Here is a 17,765-nt window from a genome sequence, read left to right as displayed (position 1 = left end):
GGTAAAGAAAACTGCATTTGGTAACATACATAGCATCTGATATAATATCAGTATCAAGTGGTTTCATTTAATATATTTCACTTCATTGCGAAATATATTAAATAAAAGCACTTTGACACTGTTTGAAAAATCAATTCAATGTGAAATATTTAATTCATAAAAGCACTTAAATTTGTAAAAAAAATAGTTGAATGGTTTCAATTAAAATTTAAAAAAAACTAGTAGTCAATATTTGCCTAATGATTACAGTAAAATAACAAAAAAAGAAAGCAATAGTCAAAACTAAATTTTTTACTACTCATTCCTGAACCTGCCGATTCTAAAACAATATTGTATATAAGATATTATAAAAACAAATGCATTTTCAATTCAGGTATTCGGTTCACGTCGTTCGTATACATATATATACGAGCTTCCAGCTAGTGACGGAAAGCAACGTGTCTGCAAAAAAATGTTCCAAAACACTTTGGACATTTCGGATAAAAAGATTCAGCATCTTGCGAAAAAAGTGATTTCCAATCAAGGCATGGCCAAAGACGACCAGCGACATTACAATTTCAACACAAACAAATTGACCGATTTGGAAATATCTTCAATTGAAGAACACATTCGATCATTTCCGGCTTATGATTCTCACTACACAAGAGAGAGAACCAAAAAACTGTATTTAAGTAGTGATTTGAATATTTCTAAGATGTACGAGCTTTATGCCGCTGAAAGGATCGAAAAAAATCTGAACACTGTTCACTACAACTCATACAGAAAAATTTTTCGTAGATTTAACATCAGTTTCCGAAAACCGAAAATAGACACTTGCAACGATTGTGATGAGTTGGGCATAAAACTGAAAAATTCTACACCGGAAGAAAAGGTTATTTTGGAACAACAACTAGAAGAGCATCAAGCCAAAGCTGCCAGAGTTTACGATAGCAAACGGCAACATTTTCTGATGGCTAAAAGTAACAAAGTTCGAACAGTCACTTTCGATCTGCAAAAGGTTCTCCCCACACCTTTTTTGACATGCGGAAAGTCCTACTACGCTAGGCAACTTTATACTCTAAATTTCACTACGTTTGAGACGTATAATAACAAGAACAAAGCAGTTTGCTATCTTTGGGACGAGTCCAAAGCAAGGCGTGGATCCCAAGAAATTGCATCATGTTTGCTACGGGACCTTGTAACCATGCCAACAGATGTCGAACACGTGATCTACTACTCGGATAGATGCGCAGGACAAAACCATAATATAACGGTAGTTAGAAGTTTCGTTTGGTTCATGCACCATTGTAAATTAGACGGTCGAAAATTAAAGATAACACACAACTTCATGTGCAGTGGACATAGTCACATGGAAGTTGATTGTGTACATGGAACCATTGAACGGGCAAAAAAAAAAATCTCTGTGAACATTGAAACGCCTCACGACTGGGCTACCTTTATAGGTAGCATTCGAAGAAAAGTTCCTATTACAGTGGTTGAAATGGAACAATGCGAGTTCCGCGCGTTGAAAAACTTCAGCGAGCAATTCGAAAAGCCTAAAAACAATATTTTTAATGAGCCGATCAAATTTCGTGACATAATGTGTTTCCAGTACAATTGTGATGAACCTGCAATTGTCGAGTATAGATATGATGTCAGAGACGCATGGTTGAAGTTTGAAATGAAATTGTGTGGGGATCCCTACAAAATTCCAGGCCAAATAACGGATGAACCAATACCTTTACCTCAAGCTAAACTGGCTGATTTGAACGAGTTGCTAAAATATGTGTCGAATAAAGAGTTTTATAAAACTTTTCTTCAAAATTTGGTTCCAAGGAAACGTGGACGTAAACGAACCACAACTGTTAATGACCATTTTGAAAACGATCTAGATTTAGATGATCAGGAAGATGAAATGTCTTAAAAAGGTAATTTATAAAAATTTAGCTTCTTGTCTTTAAAAAATCTACATCACATTAAAACCTTTCCTTTAAATTTACAGGTTTTCCCAATTGACCTTCAATTGAATCGTTTTTTTCAATATTTTTGAAATTTATATTAAAATTTGTCTTGCTTTTACATTTTTTAAAACTTTTCCTGAAGTAAGACAACATGTAAATAATTTAAAATATTTTGAACAAAAAAAAAACTGTGTTTATGAAATAAAAAAAAAAAACTCAAATAATTCCATTATTTGTTTCACTTTAAAACGTGTATTCCTAATTTTCGGTCGTGTAAAATCTGGCAGCTATCAGTGCTACATTTTGAACGTTTTCGGTTCTGTCCGGGTGACTTTGGAGCAACTTGATACCGTCGTTGGTAGCTCCGGTTAGGAGTAGACCGTTGAGGTCGCCCATTTCGATGCAGTTGGCCACCATCTCTTCAATGTATTCGGCGAGCTTCAAGTCGGAGACGAAGTTGCAAGCAAAGGCCATCCGATCCCAAAGGGAGATTTCCGTTTCATTAATAACGGTTTCAAACCCATCTTCTTCATCGCTAGGAACGAGAACATGCACCTTAGGTACGGGTCATCGATCTGGGTACGGGCTGCTCCACACTGTTTGCGTCAGTGCCCAGTTCGCTCTGCACTGAACCCGGACAATTCGATGGCTGCAGTTGTGAACTTGGGTCGAACGTTTGTTACGCAACTCGACCCAGTATTTCGATTGCCTGTTCGAGAAAACATTTTTTTTTATAAATTATTTAGGGTTTATATTAAAAAAAAAGTAGTCTTACCTGCTTAATGCGAAAACGGAAGCATGCAATGAGAGCTGCTCTGGTGAATTCCTTACTCGCAAGAAAGCCCGTTGATGAGGGCATGGAAAGATTCCGGTCAAAAGTCCATCCACACTGCAGCTGAACAGTGTCACAATGCTCGCTACGATAGACGTCAAGTCCACTGCCGATGCTAAAATCTAGCTACTTCATCATAACCGGATTCGATCTGAACAGCGCGGACCTTCCGGGGCATCATAAAAGCCTAAATAGTTTTCAATCCCAGCTTAGAATCATCCTTAATCATGAGCCAGGCCATAGTTAGATAATGTTCGCTTTTTTATGATTTCGCGACCTCTTCCTCGAAGCTATTAATTAGTGAAGACGAGGTGAACTGTCTCAATTTGTTCCCATTGTTATATAACAGATTATTGTCGTTGTCCCAGGAAATGGCCACACGCTGCGGGATTTGAAAGTCACAAACGGTACCAGTTCCTGACAGTGCCAACATTCGTTCCAAATCGTACGGGTTCCAAATCGCCAGGACAAGTTGCTCATTGTTGGATCCCGGCCTCTGGTTCAAGCCTGTTGGAATGGGGACCCACATCGCTTAATGGAATGTGGCTCAACACAATCCATAACCATACCCGGCCAGTGCAAATCGTTAATCAGGGAAGAATCTCGCCGCAGCGTTTTCAGCACTGAGCTACTTGTCGGACACACAAGTGGGTGATGTTTTTATGCATCTGAATTTGCGGGATAGCCTTGTCCAGGAATCGTTGATCCCACAAATTATTGCTATCAGGTTAGGTTCCAGCTCGCTCCAAGCGATGCAGGTGCAGTGCCGGGAAACTCTGGGTGCTTGAAGTAAAAAATCAACAAAATTATCATAACCTCACTTCCAGAACCATCTACAACTTACTAAACTCAATATAATCTTCGGTCGCAAAATTACACAAAGCAACCTTCCCATTCGGCAGCCCAGCTGCAAACAGTATTTCCCAATTGGAATGGTACGAAGGAGCAACCGACCGGATGATCTGGTACCGGGTCTCAAATGCAATCAATGTGGCTGTTGTGTTTTTCGATATTTCCATATTGATGTCTGAAAAAAGTTAAAACTAATCAGCATAAATAAAATCCAAAACAAAAACAACTTACAACTTACTGGTGTTGACCCCACGATCGATGATGTTCTGATTTTTCACCTGATAAAAAAATAATTTATCTTATTGATTACTGACCTCGGAACTGGCAGCGGTCAAGAACCGGTCCGGGTGCTTCGGGAACCAGTGCAACTCCACGACGGTTTGACTCATAGTGATCACGATTTTTACATTTTGACACTTTATTCAACATGAAAACAAAGTTGCAAATGAACGCGAGCTTAAAACTACAGCTAGGAATGAGAAAATAGCAAAGGGTGTATAAACAAGTGAGACAAAATATTACGTGAGCTAAGGTTCTATCTACGATAGCGCGTTGTGTTTTCATGAAAATTGATATTCCTCTATTCTAACATATAGGGGATGCTTCTAAAAATCGTTTGTCTTTCGTAAAAAGTAAAAATTTTAAGTGATTTTTAATTAGCGATTTAAAATAGATTGTATTTTTTTCAAACGCGCTTTTCTCGATTCGCCGTATATGGAGATAGATCCTTTTCACGTGTTGGTACAGAAATGTAAAGTGAACCATTCTAAGGAAATAATCTTGTAGCAGCGGAGTGAGCTTAAAGCTCGGCGACAAAAGTTTCACTGCACGCAACTTATCGGAGCAACATAAAGATGCACTCTAACATTCTATTACAGTTGTTCTTAATCTTAACTTAATCTGTTGAAGTTTAGAAAAGTTTTATAATTTTTTTTACAGATCACCGATTCAACTTAAAATAATATTCTGCAATAAAAATCTTAAAATTTTGTTTTTTTTTTAAATTCCATTTCAAATTTTCAATTTTCACCAAAAAGTCCGATAAATTAAATAACAAACATTAATTACCGTGATAAATGGTCTTCATAGAATTTTAATATAGAAATAAAAACTAGTTTAGGCAAAAAAAAAGAATTAAAAAAAAACAAAATGTTGGTTTATTCTAGGCTTGCCAGATACTTTTAGAAAAAAGCGGGACATTTCACGAAAAAAAAAAGCGGGACACAGATGAAAAAAGCGGGACATTGAGAAAACTCTTTAAAAAAGCTTCATTGAATTGCCTAAGTTTTACGTATAACATCAGCCATAGTTATTCATAGAAAGAACTATAAAGTTTTTTTATTCGGATTTATTTTACTCAGTTTTTTACATGATTGATATTTACAAGGGTTGTTTTTTGTTTACGATTGATCAGCACTGCATTACATCAAAGGATGGACCAGTGAAGTTCATCATCTGTTCATTTATTCTTTCTTCTTAACCGGATCTTTAACGTTCCAATAATTGTTTCAAAACTAACAATGACTAAAATAAGTCAAACGTGAATAAAGAACGTCGCGCGACAGCTTTTGATGTGACACAACTTTGTCAATGTTGCACGCTTGCGAGCTTTGATGAAGTTCCGATGGAATTCGACAAACAGATGTCGCTAAAATGCAACATAAATAGTCGAACATTCCATTCAGGGTGTGTAAAATGTAATTTAATAAACTTTTCCACTTCTTTTTTCTATAAATATAATTAAGGAAAAGAAGAAAACCTTATTTTAATGATTAATGTTTGATGTTTAATGTTTAATGTTTAATGTTTAATGTTTAATGTTTAATGTTTAATGTTTAATGTTTAATGTTTAATGTTTAATGTTTAATGTTTAATGTTTAATGTTTAATGTTTAATGTTTAATGTTTAATGTTTAATGTTTAATGTTTAATGTTTAATGTTTAATGTTTAATGTTTAATGTTTAATGTTTAATGTTTAATGTTTAATGTTTAATGTTTAATGTTTAATGTTTAATGTTTAATGTTTAATGTTTAATGTTTAATGTTTAATGTTTAATGTTTAATGTTTAATGTTTAATGTTTAATGTTTAATGTTTAATGTTTAATGTTTAATGTTTAATGTTTAATGTTTAATGTTTAATGTTTAATGTTTAATGTTTAATGTTTAATGTTTAATGTTTAATGTTTAATGTTTAATGTTTAATGTTTAATGTTTAATGTTTAATGTTTAATGTTTAATGTTTAATGTTTAATGTTTAATGTTTAATGTTTAATGTTTAATGTTTAATGTTTAATGTTTTATGTTTAATGTTTAATGTTTAATGTTTAATGTTTAATGTTTAATGTTTAATGTTTAATGTTTAATGTTTAATGTTTAATGTTTAATGTTTAATGTTTAATGTTTAATGTTTAATGTTTAATGTTTAATGTTTAATGTTTAATGTTTAATGTTTAATGTTTAATGTTTAATGTTTAATGTTTAATGTTTAATGTTTAATGTTTAATGTTTAATGTTTAATGTTTAATGTTTAATGTTTAATGTTTAATGTTTAATGTTTAATGTTTAATGTTTAATGTTTAATGTTTAATGTTTAATGTTTAATGTTTAATGTTTAATGTTTAATGTTTAATGTTTAATGTTTAATGTTTAATGTTTAATGTTTAATGTTTAATGTTTAATGTTTAATGTTTAATGTTTAATGTTTAATGTTTAATGTTTAATGTTTAATGTTTAATGTTTAATGTTTAATGTTTAATGTTTAATGTTTAATGTTTAATGTTTAATGTTTAATGTTTAATGTTTAATGTTTAATGTTTAATGTTTAATGTTTAATGTTTAATGTTTAATGTTTAATGTTTAATATCATAAAATATTACGCAACCCAATTTAAGATCATTTTCAATCCCCCCTCTCGCTTACGTTAAACATTTTAATCAGATTAACTTTCTCAAATCCACAAAGCGCAACCAAAAAAGATTTAGTCAGGATTCTGTAAACTAGTTCCAGTGAGTGTAGGTGCACAGAAAAAAGGAAGAATATTAGAATTTTATTTTCGGTTCACCACTCTAGGTGTTACTTATTTAGTAGCCTGAACATTCATTATCTGAATTCTAAACGCTGAATTTAATCGCTGAATACTCTTGATATTATGGGCTCTGGATATCTGGAGACAGAATTCTGAATACAGACCAAAGATTTGGAAATTCAAGGTTAAAACTCATGCACAATACAAAATTTCGAGCATTGAAATTCAGGATTTCACATTTCTGATGATGATTGGAAAGACGTTTTAGAAAATCAACCAGCGTTGATTGAGTTCAAATTTTATCTCGGTACGGTATAATAGTTATAGGAAGTTTAGAATTGAAAAAAAAACACTGCAAATAGTTGCTCGAAAAAGAAAAAAGTTGTGAAAGTTAAACTTTTAGTTCGGATTTTCGTTCGGATTTTGTTCGGATTTTCGTTGATAAAATTATCGGATTTGTCTAAAAAAGTCCCCCCCCCCCATGATTTCTACTTTTCTCGACTGAAGAAGCCGGTATATTAAAAAATATTAAAATTAATCATATGGTGATATCGTTAATTGTTAGAAAACTACTCAAGAACATTGAAAATGTTCTTTTCCACAAACATGCTTTAAACAAACTTACTTTAATTATCGCTAAAACTTTTTAAAAATTACTCAAAACAAAAAGAACCTTTCAATACGTTTGGAAATTGGTAGAAAAATGAACGTCCAGTTTAAGATACATATACATTTTTGGGGCTCATATCTATTTGTAATGGTCGCCATGTGAATCCAAATCTTTAAACCACAGCAATCAAGTACTCAAACATATTTTCGAAAAAACCATGCATAAATTTAGGGGTTTAAACTGATGAGAGTTTACTTACATTTAACAACAACCACGCGTCCCCATCAAATCAAGCGCAGGTTAACACGAGCTTGAAATTTAAACTTGAATCGACAAATATTTCCAGGTATGCATGCAGGTAAGCCTACGCCTCAAAAGCCTTTTTGCTTATTCTTCTATGATGGTTGAGAAGGTTCCCAATACGCAAGCAACAACATACGCCCTGCCAGCAGACCTAAACTTTTACTTGCGTATGCGTCTCCGTTGTATCGTGTTGTTGTTGGGGGGAACCAAACAAAACCGCGTTCGTCGGTTGTTTGGTTGAGTTGAGGTGCCCGACTGACGGCAGTTAGGGCTTTCTGGTGTGGTGGTAGTATCATTGACAGTTTGTCCGTCGCCCTGTTCGGTTCGGTTTTTTTCCTCCTGTCAGTCAGAGAACTTCGCGCGGGTGTGTTAGCTGCTCTGCTGCATAGTTTCATTCAAGCACACTTGTTTAATGGTAGTCTGAGCGACCGAGTCGTGGTGTGGTGCTAAATAACTAGTGACTGGGTGTGGTGTTTCGCGTTTTGAAAGGTTCAGCAATTGATTTCGGATAAGGTTTTGTGTCGATTAATTAAGGTTAATAGATTCGGGAGATAAAAGTTTCTCCCTGGTGCAAGTGGTGAAGATGAATCGACTTAAGTTTGAAATGAGTGCGGTGGCAAGTTTGCTGCTGATGCTGCCATTAATCTGCGTGGCGCAGAGAACTCCCTCGATTTCTTACATCACACAGGAACAGATTAAAGATATCGGCGGCACGGTTGAGCTGGAATGTTCTGTTCAATATGCAAACCAATATTCGGTCCATTGGATTAAAACCGGTCGGGATCGTTCCGATGTGGTATTTTTGTCCACCGGAAGTGCTCTGGTGCTGAAGGATTCCCGATTCTCGCTCCGGCACGATCCCTCCTCATCGAGCTACATCCTCCAGATCAAGGATATTCAAGAGACCGACGCCGGCGTTTACCAGTGTCAGGTGGTCCTGTCTGTGACCAACAAAATCACGGCGGATGTCGACCTGCAAGTACGCCGACCTCCGATCATCTCGGATAACTCAACCCAGTCCCTCGTAGCGTCCGAGGGGCAATCCGTCCAGATGGAATGCTACGCCTCAGGCTATCCGCCGCCACAGATTACCTGGCGTCGGGAGAACAACGCTATCTTACCAACAGGTCAGTGTCAAGATTCTTCTTTTTCTTTCTTTGTTTGCTCCGTGGGACTCGATCGAAGTCCCTCAATAGTGCCTCATAAACATGAGGGCCCTTACGCCATTAGCTAGTGAAAGACAAAGCAAATTGAATGAGGCACCTCACACAATTGGGACGCGCATAGATTCCTATAGGCCTAAATCATAGATGCACTTCTAAGTAATAGTTAGAATAGGAGGTGCCGTTTGAATGGGAAAATGGGAATGGATGCGATCACCTCCCTTTTGGAGCCAGACGCAGTGATCGTCGGTCGTTACGAACGAGATGATTCATGCATGATAATATGCCATCGTCTCGATTGGGGATTGTCGGTGACTACCACCGAGCGAAGTGGATGTAGATATGTGGATACGATCTGCTCCCAATCCAGGTGTGTTGGGTTGTGTGAGTTCGAGTGATCGGTCAAAACACCCATACCTTGGTGGAGTCGAGTTGTCTCAGTTTGTTTGTTTGGGTTCATATTTTGTTTCACCTTTTCTGTTAGACACATTGATTCTTACAAGATCTTTAAAATCAAGTTAATACTCATGGTCTGTATGACAACACAGTCAAAGACATCAAATAAAATAAATTTAAAAATTATTTTCACTGACAGAAGGCGAAGTTGAATCATTCACAACCTAAAATTGTTCTCATATGACTGTTTCACTAAATTTAAATTTTGATTACTAATCGCAAACACTCATCCAAGGTTTTTTTGTTTTCAATCAAGTTAAAAGTCAAAATAAGAACTCAGATTTATGACCGCGATTTGCAATTCAGAATCAGTATTTCAAATCGGAGAATCGTTGTACTACAAGAACAATTTATTTAAACAATTTGTTTAAAAATATCATTGCCACCTTATTCTATTTCGAAAGTCGAGTGCGCTTTTTGCTGCCAAAACCTGATCGGAATTCGAAAATTTTTAATTATAGATGAGTTGTTTTCAAAGTGGGAGCTTTTAAGGGGGCGGAGAGCCCAATTTCCAATTTTGAGAGGCGTTGGAAGGGCTTGATTGATTTTTGATAGCTTTAATCTAAAAAAAAGTTTACAACTGAAATGATAGGTTAAAAGTTCAAGAAGCTAATATTGGAGAATTAAATTAACTTATGATCGATTCAAGACTTAATACCAAAACTTATCATTCCTTCTATGAATCTTCAGTAAGGTTTGATTTTCGCTTCACATGCAATTTTGAAAACTTAACTAAAAAATTGAGTTTTTGGAGCATTCCGGGATCGCTAATATTTATATATATTTAATTGATATTTAATTGATTCTTAAGTCTATTTCAAACGACTTCCGAATAAAATCTTTTTGTAGAAGAGTCTTGAATTACGTCGTTCAGGGATATTATGCCAATAACGAAAACTAAATATACTGCCAGTGCACTTGCCAAATCTGCATCTCTGTCATCTGAAACCATGAGAAATATAAATTTAAATGTAATGTAAACGTCTTATAAAATCTATCGCTTAAAAAAATGTGAAATAATGTTCTCGAAACTTTGAGATAGGACGCGTACATCAGATTTATATTTTTCGTGGAATTTCCAACAACTTTGAAGCTAAGCTTTGAAGAAATGATTTCGTTACTACGTACTTATTCATTTCCAAATAGATTGTTAATTTCCCGGCCATTTAAGTGTTCCCGGGAATCGGGAAATCGGGCGATCCTTTTCCCGGGAATTCTCGGGATCCGGGGAAAAATTTAAATTGAAAATTGAAACACTCTACTGCATACGAAACCTAATCTCTATTGTTTTTTTTTAAAGGCAGTAGTATTGTAAAATATTTCAAACTTTTTCAATGCCTCAAACAATCAATAATCAATTATAAAACCCAAGACCTAATCACTAAGTACTTTAACCGACAAACTAGACTGATTCTTGCTGCAATTTTTTTTTATATTTGAGAAAGGTTTTTACTATCGATTGAAGTTTGTTAGCTAGGCTTCAGGTTTTTCATAAATTTATTTAAATCCCGTGAATTTTTCAGATAACTATCATTTTGTTTCAAAATATGTAATTTCTTTGCTGATGATCTTGCTACTGTCAACAGTTTGCGAAACGGAAGTTCGAAATAGTGTTGCGAAATAAAACATTCGGATTTGTTTTCGTAGCGTTTCTTTATTGGATTTTTTGGGTTTTATTGATTTATTGTCGATTTTTACTTAAATTAAGTTTTCGAACAAAAACTAATTTTTTTTCTTAAATTCAATGTATTATCCAGTTTTTAGAAAAAAAAGTTCAAATCAAGTATAAACTGTAATTTTGATTTATTTTTTCCTATTAGGATCGTGTATTTTTTTTAGTAAATTAATATATTTTATTGGCTTCGGGAATTCTCGGGATATTTTAGAGTTTCCCGAGATTAGGGAATTCCCAAATTTTTTTTCATGCACGGGAGTTTATGGTCTGGAAATCCCGTGTAGGGCATTCTATTTCCATACTTTGTTAACCATTAAAAATCCTCAAAACCAAATAGCGATTAAGTGCATAAAAATGGTTTTTGAGGAAAATACCCTTCCGTGTATTTTTTTTTATCTATTTTTCCTTAAAATAACAGATTACAATTAGGCCGGAACAAATTTCAAATCCTTCTTTTGTCACTCGGAGTTGGAACGTCGCGAGGGGGTGGGGGGGGGACCATAAAAAATAACGCGAAAAACAAATAAATTGGAATAAATTGCACAAAAGCTTGTATGCAACAAAATTGCATACTATATCATTGCACAAAACCTATAAATCAAGTAATTTTAATCAAGAATATACATGGGGAAATAACTTCAATCTTCTGAAATTTTTTTTTTGGTCTTGTAATTTTTCGGATGCTTGAAATTTTTATCGAAATTTCCATGAAATACTTAAAGCTTTATTTATTTCCCCCTGGGGAGGGGGGTGACAAATGAAGAAATTGATATTTGTTCCAGCCTTAAGGCCGGAACAAATTTCAAATCCTTCTTTTGTCACTCGGAGTTGGAACATCGCGAGGGGGGAGATAATAAAAAATAATGCGAAAAACAAATAAATTAGACTAAATTGCGCGAAATCTTGTATGCAACACAGTTCCATAGAATATCATTGCACAAAACCTAAAAAATCAGTAATTTTTTAACGAAAAATTCAATAAAATCAAGAATCCAGAAGGTGAAATAACTTCCATCTTCCAACATTTGTTTCATTCATCTTGTAATCTTTTGAATTCTTGATTTTTTTTCGAAATTTACATTAAATACTTCAAACTTTATTTATTTCCCCCTTCGGGTTTTTGGGAATTTCGAAGGGGGGGGGGGGGGGGGGTTGACAAAAGAAGAAATTGATATTTGTTCCAGCCTAATTGATCAAAAATTATCCAAGAAACTTATGAACCTACAGCTCATTTTATTATGAATAAAATTACTGGAATTTATCCTTAATTATTTTGTTAGTATTTCAAACCTGTAGATTTTTTCCAGTAAAATAACAAAATTATGAATACTTGATCAGGATATTATTGCTCAGTTGTACAGGAATTTGAATTTTTTTAATAATTTTCTTTAGAAATACTTCATATCACTTCATCTTTCAAATTCTACTACTCCTTACTCTGATGATATTGTTCACATGCAAACATTTGTTCAAAATTATGTAGAAATCGCATCTTTCAATCCAACTCTATAATATTGTACCTCGCGTAACTTTTGATCCAATCGATAGAACTTTTCAAAAACCTTTCACACGCTAGCTTCATTTTTTAACAATAACTTAGCAGATTTTGATAATAGTTGTTGCGCAGTTTCTGAGATACTGCAGTTTGAGTGAAAAAAGTTCAAAAGGTTCGATTTTGCGTGATATTTTTGTATCTCAAGTCATATAAAAACTCAAATTTCAAGAGATAAAAGTGTGATAGTTGATCTATCTGATTTAGAAAGTTTGAACAAAAAATATTATCAGAATAAAGAGTTATGGAAGTTAAAAATTGAAGAGACAACTACACGCAAAATAATTTGTACGTAGCGGCTAGGTGAAAAACAACATAATTTTTATCCTATTGATTTTCACGAAAATGCTACGAAAAAAATCCGTAAACGCGTCCCTATAAGAATTCGTGCTTCATGGAACTCACCTACAATTTACGTGAATTTTTAGTAAGTTCATCGCCGTGTATTTGTAAAAGCTACTGGGAGTATTTTTAGTATCAAAATGAAATTAATCTCGTTTTTTCCTTTGAATTTTCCGTTTTGTTTCTTATGAATAAAATAAAAACAAATTTAATTGAGAATGAACTTTATTTTCACACAAATTTTATCACTTTCCCTACACTACACTTCAATTCCTGCAGCATGCTTTGTTTGTGAAATCCTGCAAAAATTTAAAACTATGCTAAGCTTAATCAAAAAAAATAATTATTGAAATAAGAAAAAAATCACCTTTGTTTCGTTCATATGTTTTGTTGAACAGTGTTTTCGGACAGTCCAACTAAAAAACGAGCGATCGTCATCAGGTTCAACGAAAGATAAGTTGTGTCCATTGCTAAAAGGAGTAAAAGGGGATGAAAAACGAAAATTAATCCAACAAAAGGGGGTAATGAGTGAAAAAAAGTTTGAAAACCACTGTTTAGATGTTGCAAGCAAATTGTGGGTTTCTTTTAAAAATACTATACAATTGCTTCATAACCTTTCAAATATTTTTAAATAAAAAATGAGACTTCAAAAAACCTTAACAATTTTATAAAAAAACTTTTCAGTTTTGTGAAAAAATACTCCTCGCAAATATTTTATTTTTGATTAGAATTTAAAAATCTAGTTTTTTACAGTTTTCGTTTGTGTTCTCAGAAAACCATTTGAAAAGTTTAAGAAATAGCATTTTTCAACTCAATCATTAACTTTTTAAAGATTTTAACTGAAACGTTTTGTTTCCCTTTGCTCGCTTGAACCTCAGTTTCGAGAACCCATCGAGGCTCATCAAAACCGATATTTCTTTCTTGAAGCGCTTACACGGAGTAAGGATCAGCATATGGAATTTGACGTCACTCGACTCGCTGAATAAACCTCACCGTCGAAAACTAGGTATTCTACACTATTCACAGTTTCAGTTTTTTTGAAATCGAAAATTTGTACTTTCAATCAAGACTACTCAGCTCAAAATAACTTGAAGGAATTACTTCAAAAGCTTTTAAAATGTAGAAACGTAAATCATTTCGACCGTCGTGCGATCGTTAAATTCGGTCAACTCCTTGCCTTGAATTCTCTCTTGTTTAGTTAGTATGATTACGCAGTTTCAGTTGCAACTAGTATGCTTGCCTAGTTTCAGTAAACTGGTATCGCTGAACTTGATCTATTGATCTACCTTGAACGTTGTTAGTCATTCTGGAAATTATTTAAAGCACAGCACAGCACTTCACTTCGTAGAAAAATGTCAATGAATTCAGTATAGCAAATGATTCATGACTGATTCGTGGATTTGAATTTTCTGAGACTATTTTGAGTTTTGAGTACAACATACGCAAGATTTAGGCAATATAACTATGTGCACAAGAAAGGCAATTTCTTGCCCGTTCTAGTTCTACTTTGTCGGTGCAATGCTTGATAACAGTATGATTAATATTTTTTCTGAAAGTAAACCCGGAAATTTTGTGGTAATGCTTGTGTATATTCGTGTGTATTTTCGTTTCCTTTCACCTCCCTTTCTGTGCGAAATGGCTTTGAGATATTACCACCCATAGCGGCTGGAATTTGTACTGACTTTTCAAAATTCAGGAAGTACCGTCAAACGGGGCATCATGCAACAGCGGGGTTAGATGCAACATTTATATAAAACAACACTGAATCAATTTTTAATTTAATGTATTTTATTACAATATCTTTTAATGCTTACAAAATGAAGATGACATAATTTCTCGCATCTTAAGCTAGTTTTTTAAAGCTTCTTATTTTTATATAAAATTTGAAAAATCGAGAAATAAATGTACAAATTTTAACATTTTTCGATGCCGAAAAAACTCTAACCAGTATGACGGAATGGCTTGAAAATAATACCTACAAACTTTTTACTGGTTTTCTCATGCTATACCAACACTGTTGGTGTAAAAATGTTTTTCGAACAATCACCCAATTTTTTTAAATAAATTTTGTTTTAATTCAGTTAGGTGTCTGGGGTTAAATGGAACAAAATGTAAATCCAAGAAATACCTTGTAAATCTTGTTTCCACGTGCTGGAATATGAATTTTTTGCATCAGGCGTTTGTAAACATTGAAATTTCATTCATCCAAACATTCAGTCATAAAGACTTCAGCTTTTCGAATTTTTCGTAGTATTATTTAACCCCTAAATGTATGCGGCATCCTTATTTTCAGACAAAATGTGAAAATTAGTTTTTACAGACTAAAAATTTTTTGCAATTGGTATTTTCATGCGTTATGGTCTTTAAGGCACCGCAAATATATCAAAAACTATAAATTTTCATATGTACGTGTTCATAAGATTTTTCATAAAAAAACAAAGTTTGTTGTAAGTTACTTCATTTTCTAAGGAGGGTGAAAATCGCATGTTTTTAGAAAATTAAAAAAAAAAACTTAAGAAACCAATAATTTTTCTAACTACGCCAATTTTATGTCCCATCATCCTTGAAACTTTTGATGCATAAGGGGTAGGATTAACTGTGAACAAAAGTTTTTTAGAAGCCATGGACGGCAACCCTGCCCTGCCGAGTGAAGTTTATTTTTCAGATCGGTGCAGTAAAATTATCAAATTTCGGGTGAAATATAAAGTGTACCGTTGCATAGTCTAGTGAATTATTCGCGCAGTGTTTGGTTTTCTTCGGGTAAATTGAAATTCAGAGTGAAGTGAGTGCGGAAAGGGTTTTTTTTGTGCAAATTGTCGATTTTTTTATTGGAAAATTCTTCATGATGGTGACGCTACGAACGCGTTACTGCTATAAGAGGAAGAAAGAAGAAATTGCATCAAGTGATTGAACACAACATTGGAAGGCTTGTGTGCAAGATGGTATGTGATGACAGTGACCTCTTTCGAGCGGATTCCGAAGTTAGTTATCGGCAACTGACCCCAAGATGTCTCTGTTAACTCAAAACTAAGTATATTTACTTTTAATAAACATAACTTTATCCCTTAAGAAGGTTGTTCAACCATTCATCTACATAATTTTCTTCGAACAGCAAATGGAATTTTAACCCATTTCAATCTTCGAGGAAAGGCACGAGGAGTCGGTTTGTGAAATGTTTCAACATCTTACTTTATTTTTAAATTGTATACAAGTCGGGATGCAAGTACGAAGCATTACACACTCAGAAGGATATCAGCCTGAATTATGTTATTTGTTTGAGCCATCGACACTCAGGAGGTGGTTTATTTTATTTTTTCATCGTGTTCCGATGTTTCTATCAAATTGTGAAATTGATTGATGTTGTTAGAAAATTTGTTCAAGTATTTATAAAATATTGAGTGTAATTGGAAATTGATTTATTTTTTGAAATTTTAAAAATTTCAAATTTGTAAAAAAAACCCCTTCAAATTACAAAAAATATTGATTTTTAGTATTATTAATTCTGGAATGCTTTGAAATAAAAATAAAAAAATTATTGAAAATTTGATATTTTTGAAACTCGTGAAATTTGTAAAGTTGGTAATGAAAATTTAAAATTTGTCTTCAAAAGTTCCATATTTTCAAGATTTAATGAATATTTTCTGGAAACATCGAATTCGAAGATGAATCTTTTTAAACTCATAAAAGAAGTTTTTCCTTTCAAAATTTTGAGAATTTAAAATATAAAAAAGTAACTTGGAAAACATTCCAAATATTTTGATATATCCTAATAAATAAAATTTAAGAGCTTTATTTCAAAATTTAGCATACGTTTGCTGAAAGCAAACGTTTGTTATGATTATATGCTCTAATAATTTTAACTTTCAGGTTTGTATCCTTTTATAAATAAATAATATTTTTTTCTTTATTTTATATGACTATAAATGAATATCCAATATTTTAGTAATGTTCCTTACTGCCATATATTATTTTAAACCATTATATATATTTTAGAAGGAATGCATCTGGGGATAACCTAGAGAAATTATTGCAAGCGGCACGGGTAGCCGGCCATTGTAGGTTTCTGAGGGTTGGATGCCTGCTTTCGACGAACCATCGGACCGTGGAAGCCCTAGAAGAAATTCGAAGGCCAAGCCACACAGCCATAGGCAGGACCTTGCTACCGATGGGGGAACCATACATACATACATACATACAAAAGTTTTTTAGAAGCCATTGAAGTTGAAAATTGTTGCATGTTTCCCCAGTTGAGGTACTAAACATACCGATACTTTGTATACATATACATTGCCGGCCAAAAGGTCGGGATTACCCCTTTAAAAACATGAAAATTTTGAACGGCCACATCTCAGCCATCTTATGACATATTGCAATTCCTAAGGTCTCATTCAAAAGATTGTGATCAAAACTCTCCTTGTACATTTTCCAAAAACTGCACTTCAAGTTCAAACTCGATCATCGATCAGGGTGGTGGGGACCGAATTTCTAAATTCGAGTTACATTCGAATCCTTTTTTCATACTTATCAAAACACCTTTGTTTAATTTTGTGCAAAAAATTTGCATTGTACTTAAAATAAACTAAATAGGTTCTTGAACAACGTTTTGTCTATCTGGTAAGCTGACTTGGAAGCTAATGAGCTGAACTTGCTTTATATTTAGATAAAATATTTTTAAAAACTAACTTCATAGATTTCCCGCCCATCTGGCGTTCCCGGGAATCAGGAAATCTGACTATCCTTTTCCCGGGAATTATCTTATTTATGGTTTTTTTTTAAATTTTCATGTAGTAGTATTGCTAAACCTTTAAAAATTGTCAATGCCTGAAAAATTCAATTTGAAATTCTGAAACCAAACGATGAAACACAGAATTTGTGACGACTATTCAAAGGTAGCTGTTTTTAGAAATGTTTATCAATCTGCATTTTCTGAGACTATTTTAAAACTCAAATTCGGCTTTGCTCTGGGTCATGAGTATAACATAGGCAAGATTTAGGCAATGAAACTATACGCTAA

At 33.5% G+C, this 17,765-nt stretch overlaps 1 protein-coding gene and 1 pseudogene across 1 annotated transcript in view; one reads left to right on the top strand and one right to left on the bottom strand.

The window, feature by feature from the left end:
- Positions 1-2,196: 2,196 nt before the first annotated feature.
- On the bottom strand, positions 2,197-4,013 carry LOC129756707 (GATOR complex protein MIOS-like; annotated as a pseudogene).
- A 3,841-nt stretch (positions 4,014-7,854) lies between these two features.
- The window catches only part of LOC129756704 (lachesin), a 71,044-nt gene continuing 61,133 nt past the window's right edge, over positions 7,855-17,765 (top strand). Inside the window, exon 1 of the mRNA XM_055753687.1 lies at positions 7,855-8,690. Within this exon, the coding sequence (XP_055609662.1) occupies positions 8,147-8,690 (544 nt within the window). The 5' untranslated portion in view covers positions 7,855-8,146. The remainder of the gene's footprint in view (positions 8,691-17,765) is intronic.

The sequence above is a fragment of the Uranotaenia lowii genome, chromosome 3 (assembly GCF_029784155.1).
Source record: "Uranotaenia lowii strain MFRU-FL chromosome 3, ASM2978415v1, whole genome shotgun sequence".
Taxonomy (NCBI): Eukaryota; Metazoa; Arthropoda; class Insecta; order Diptera; family Culicidae; genus Uranotaenia; species Uranotaenia lowii.
This window is presented reverse-complemented; position numbering and strand designations above follow the sequence as displayed.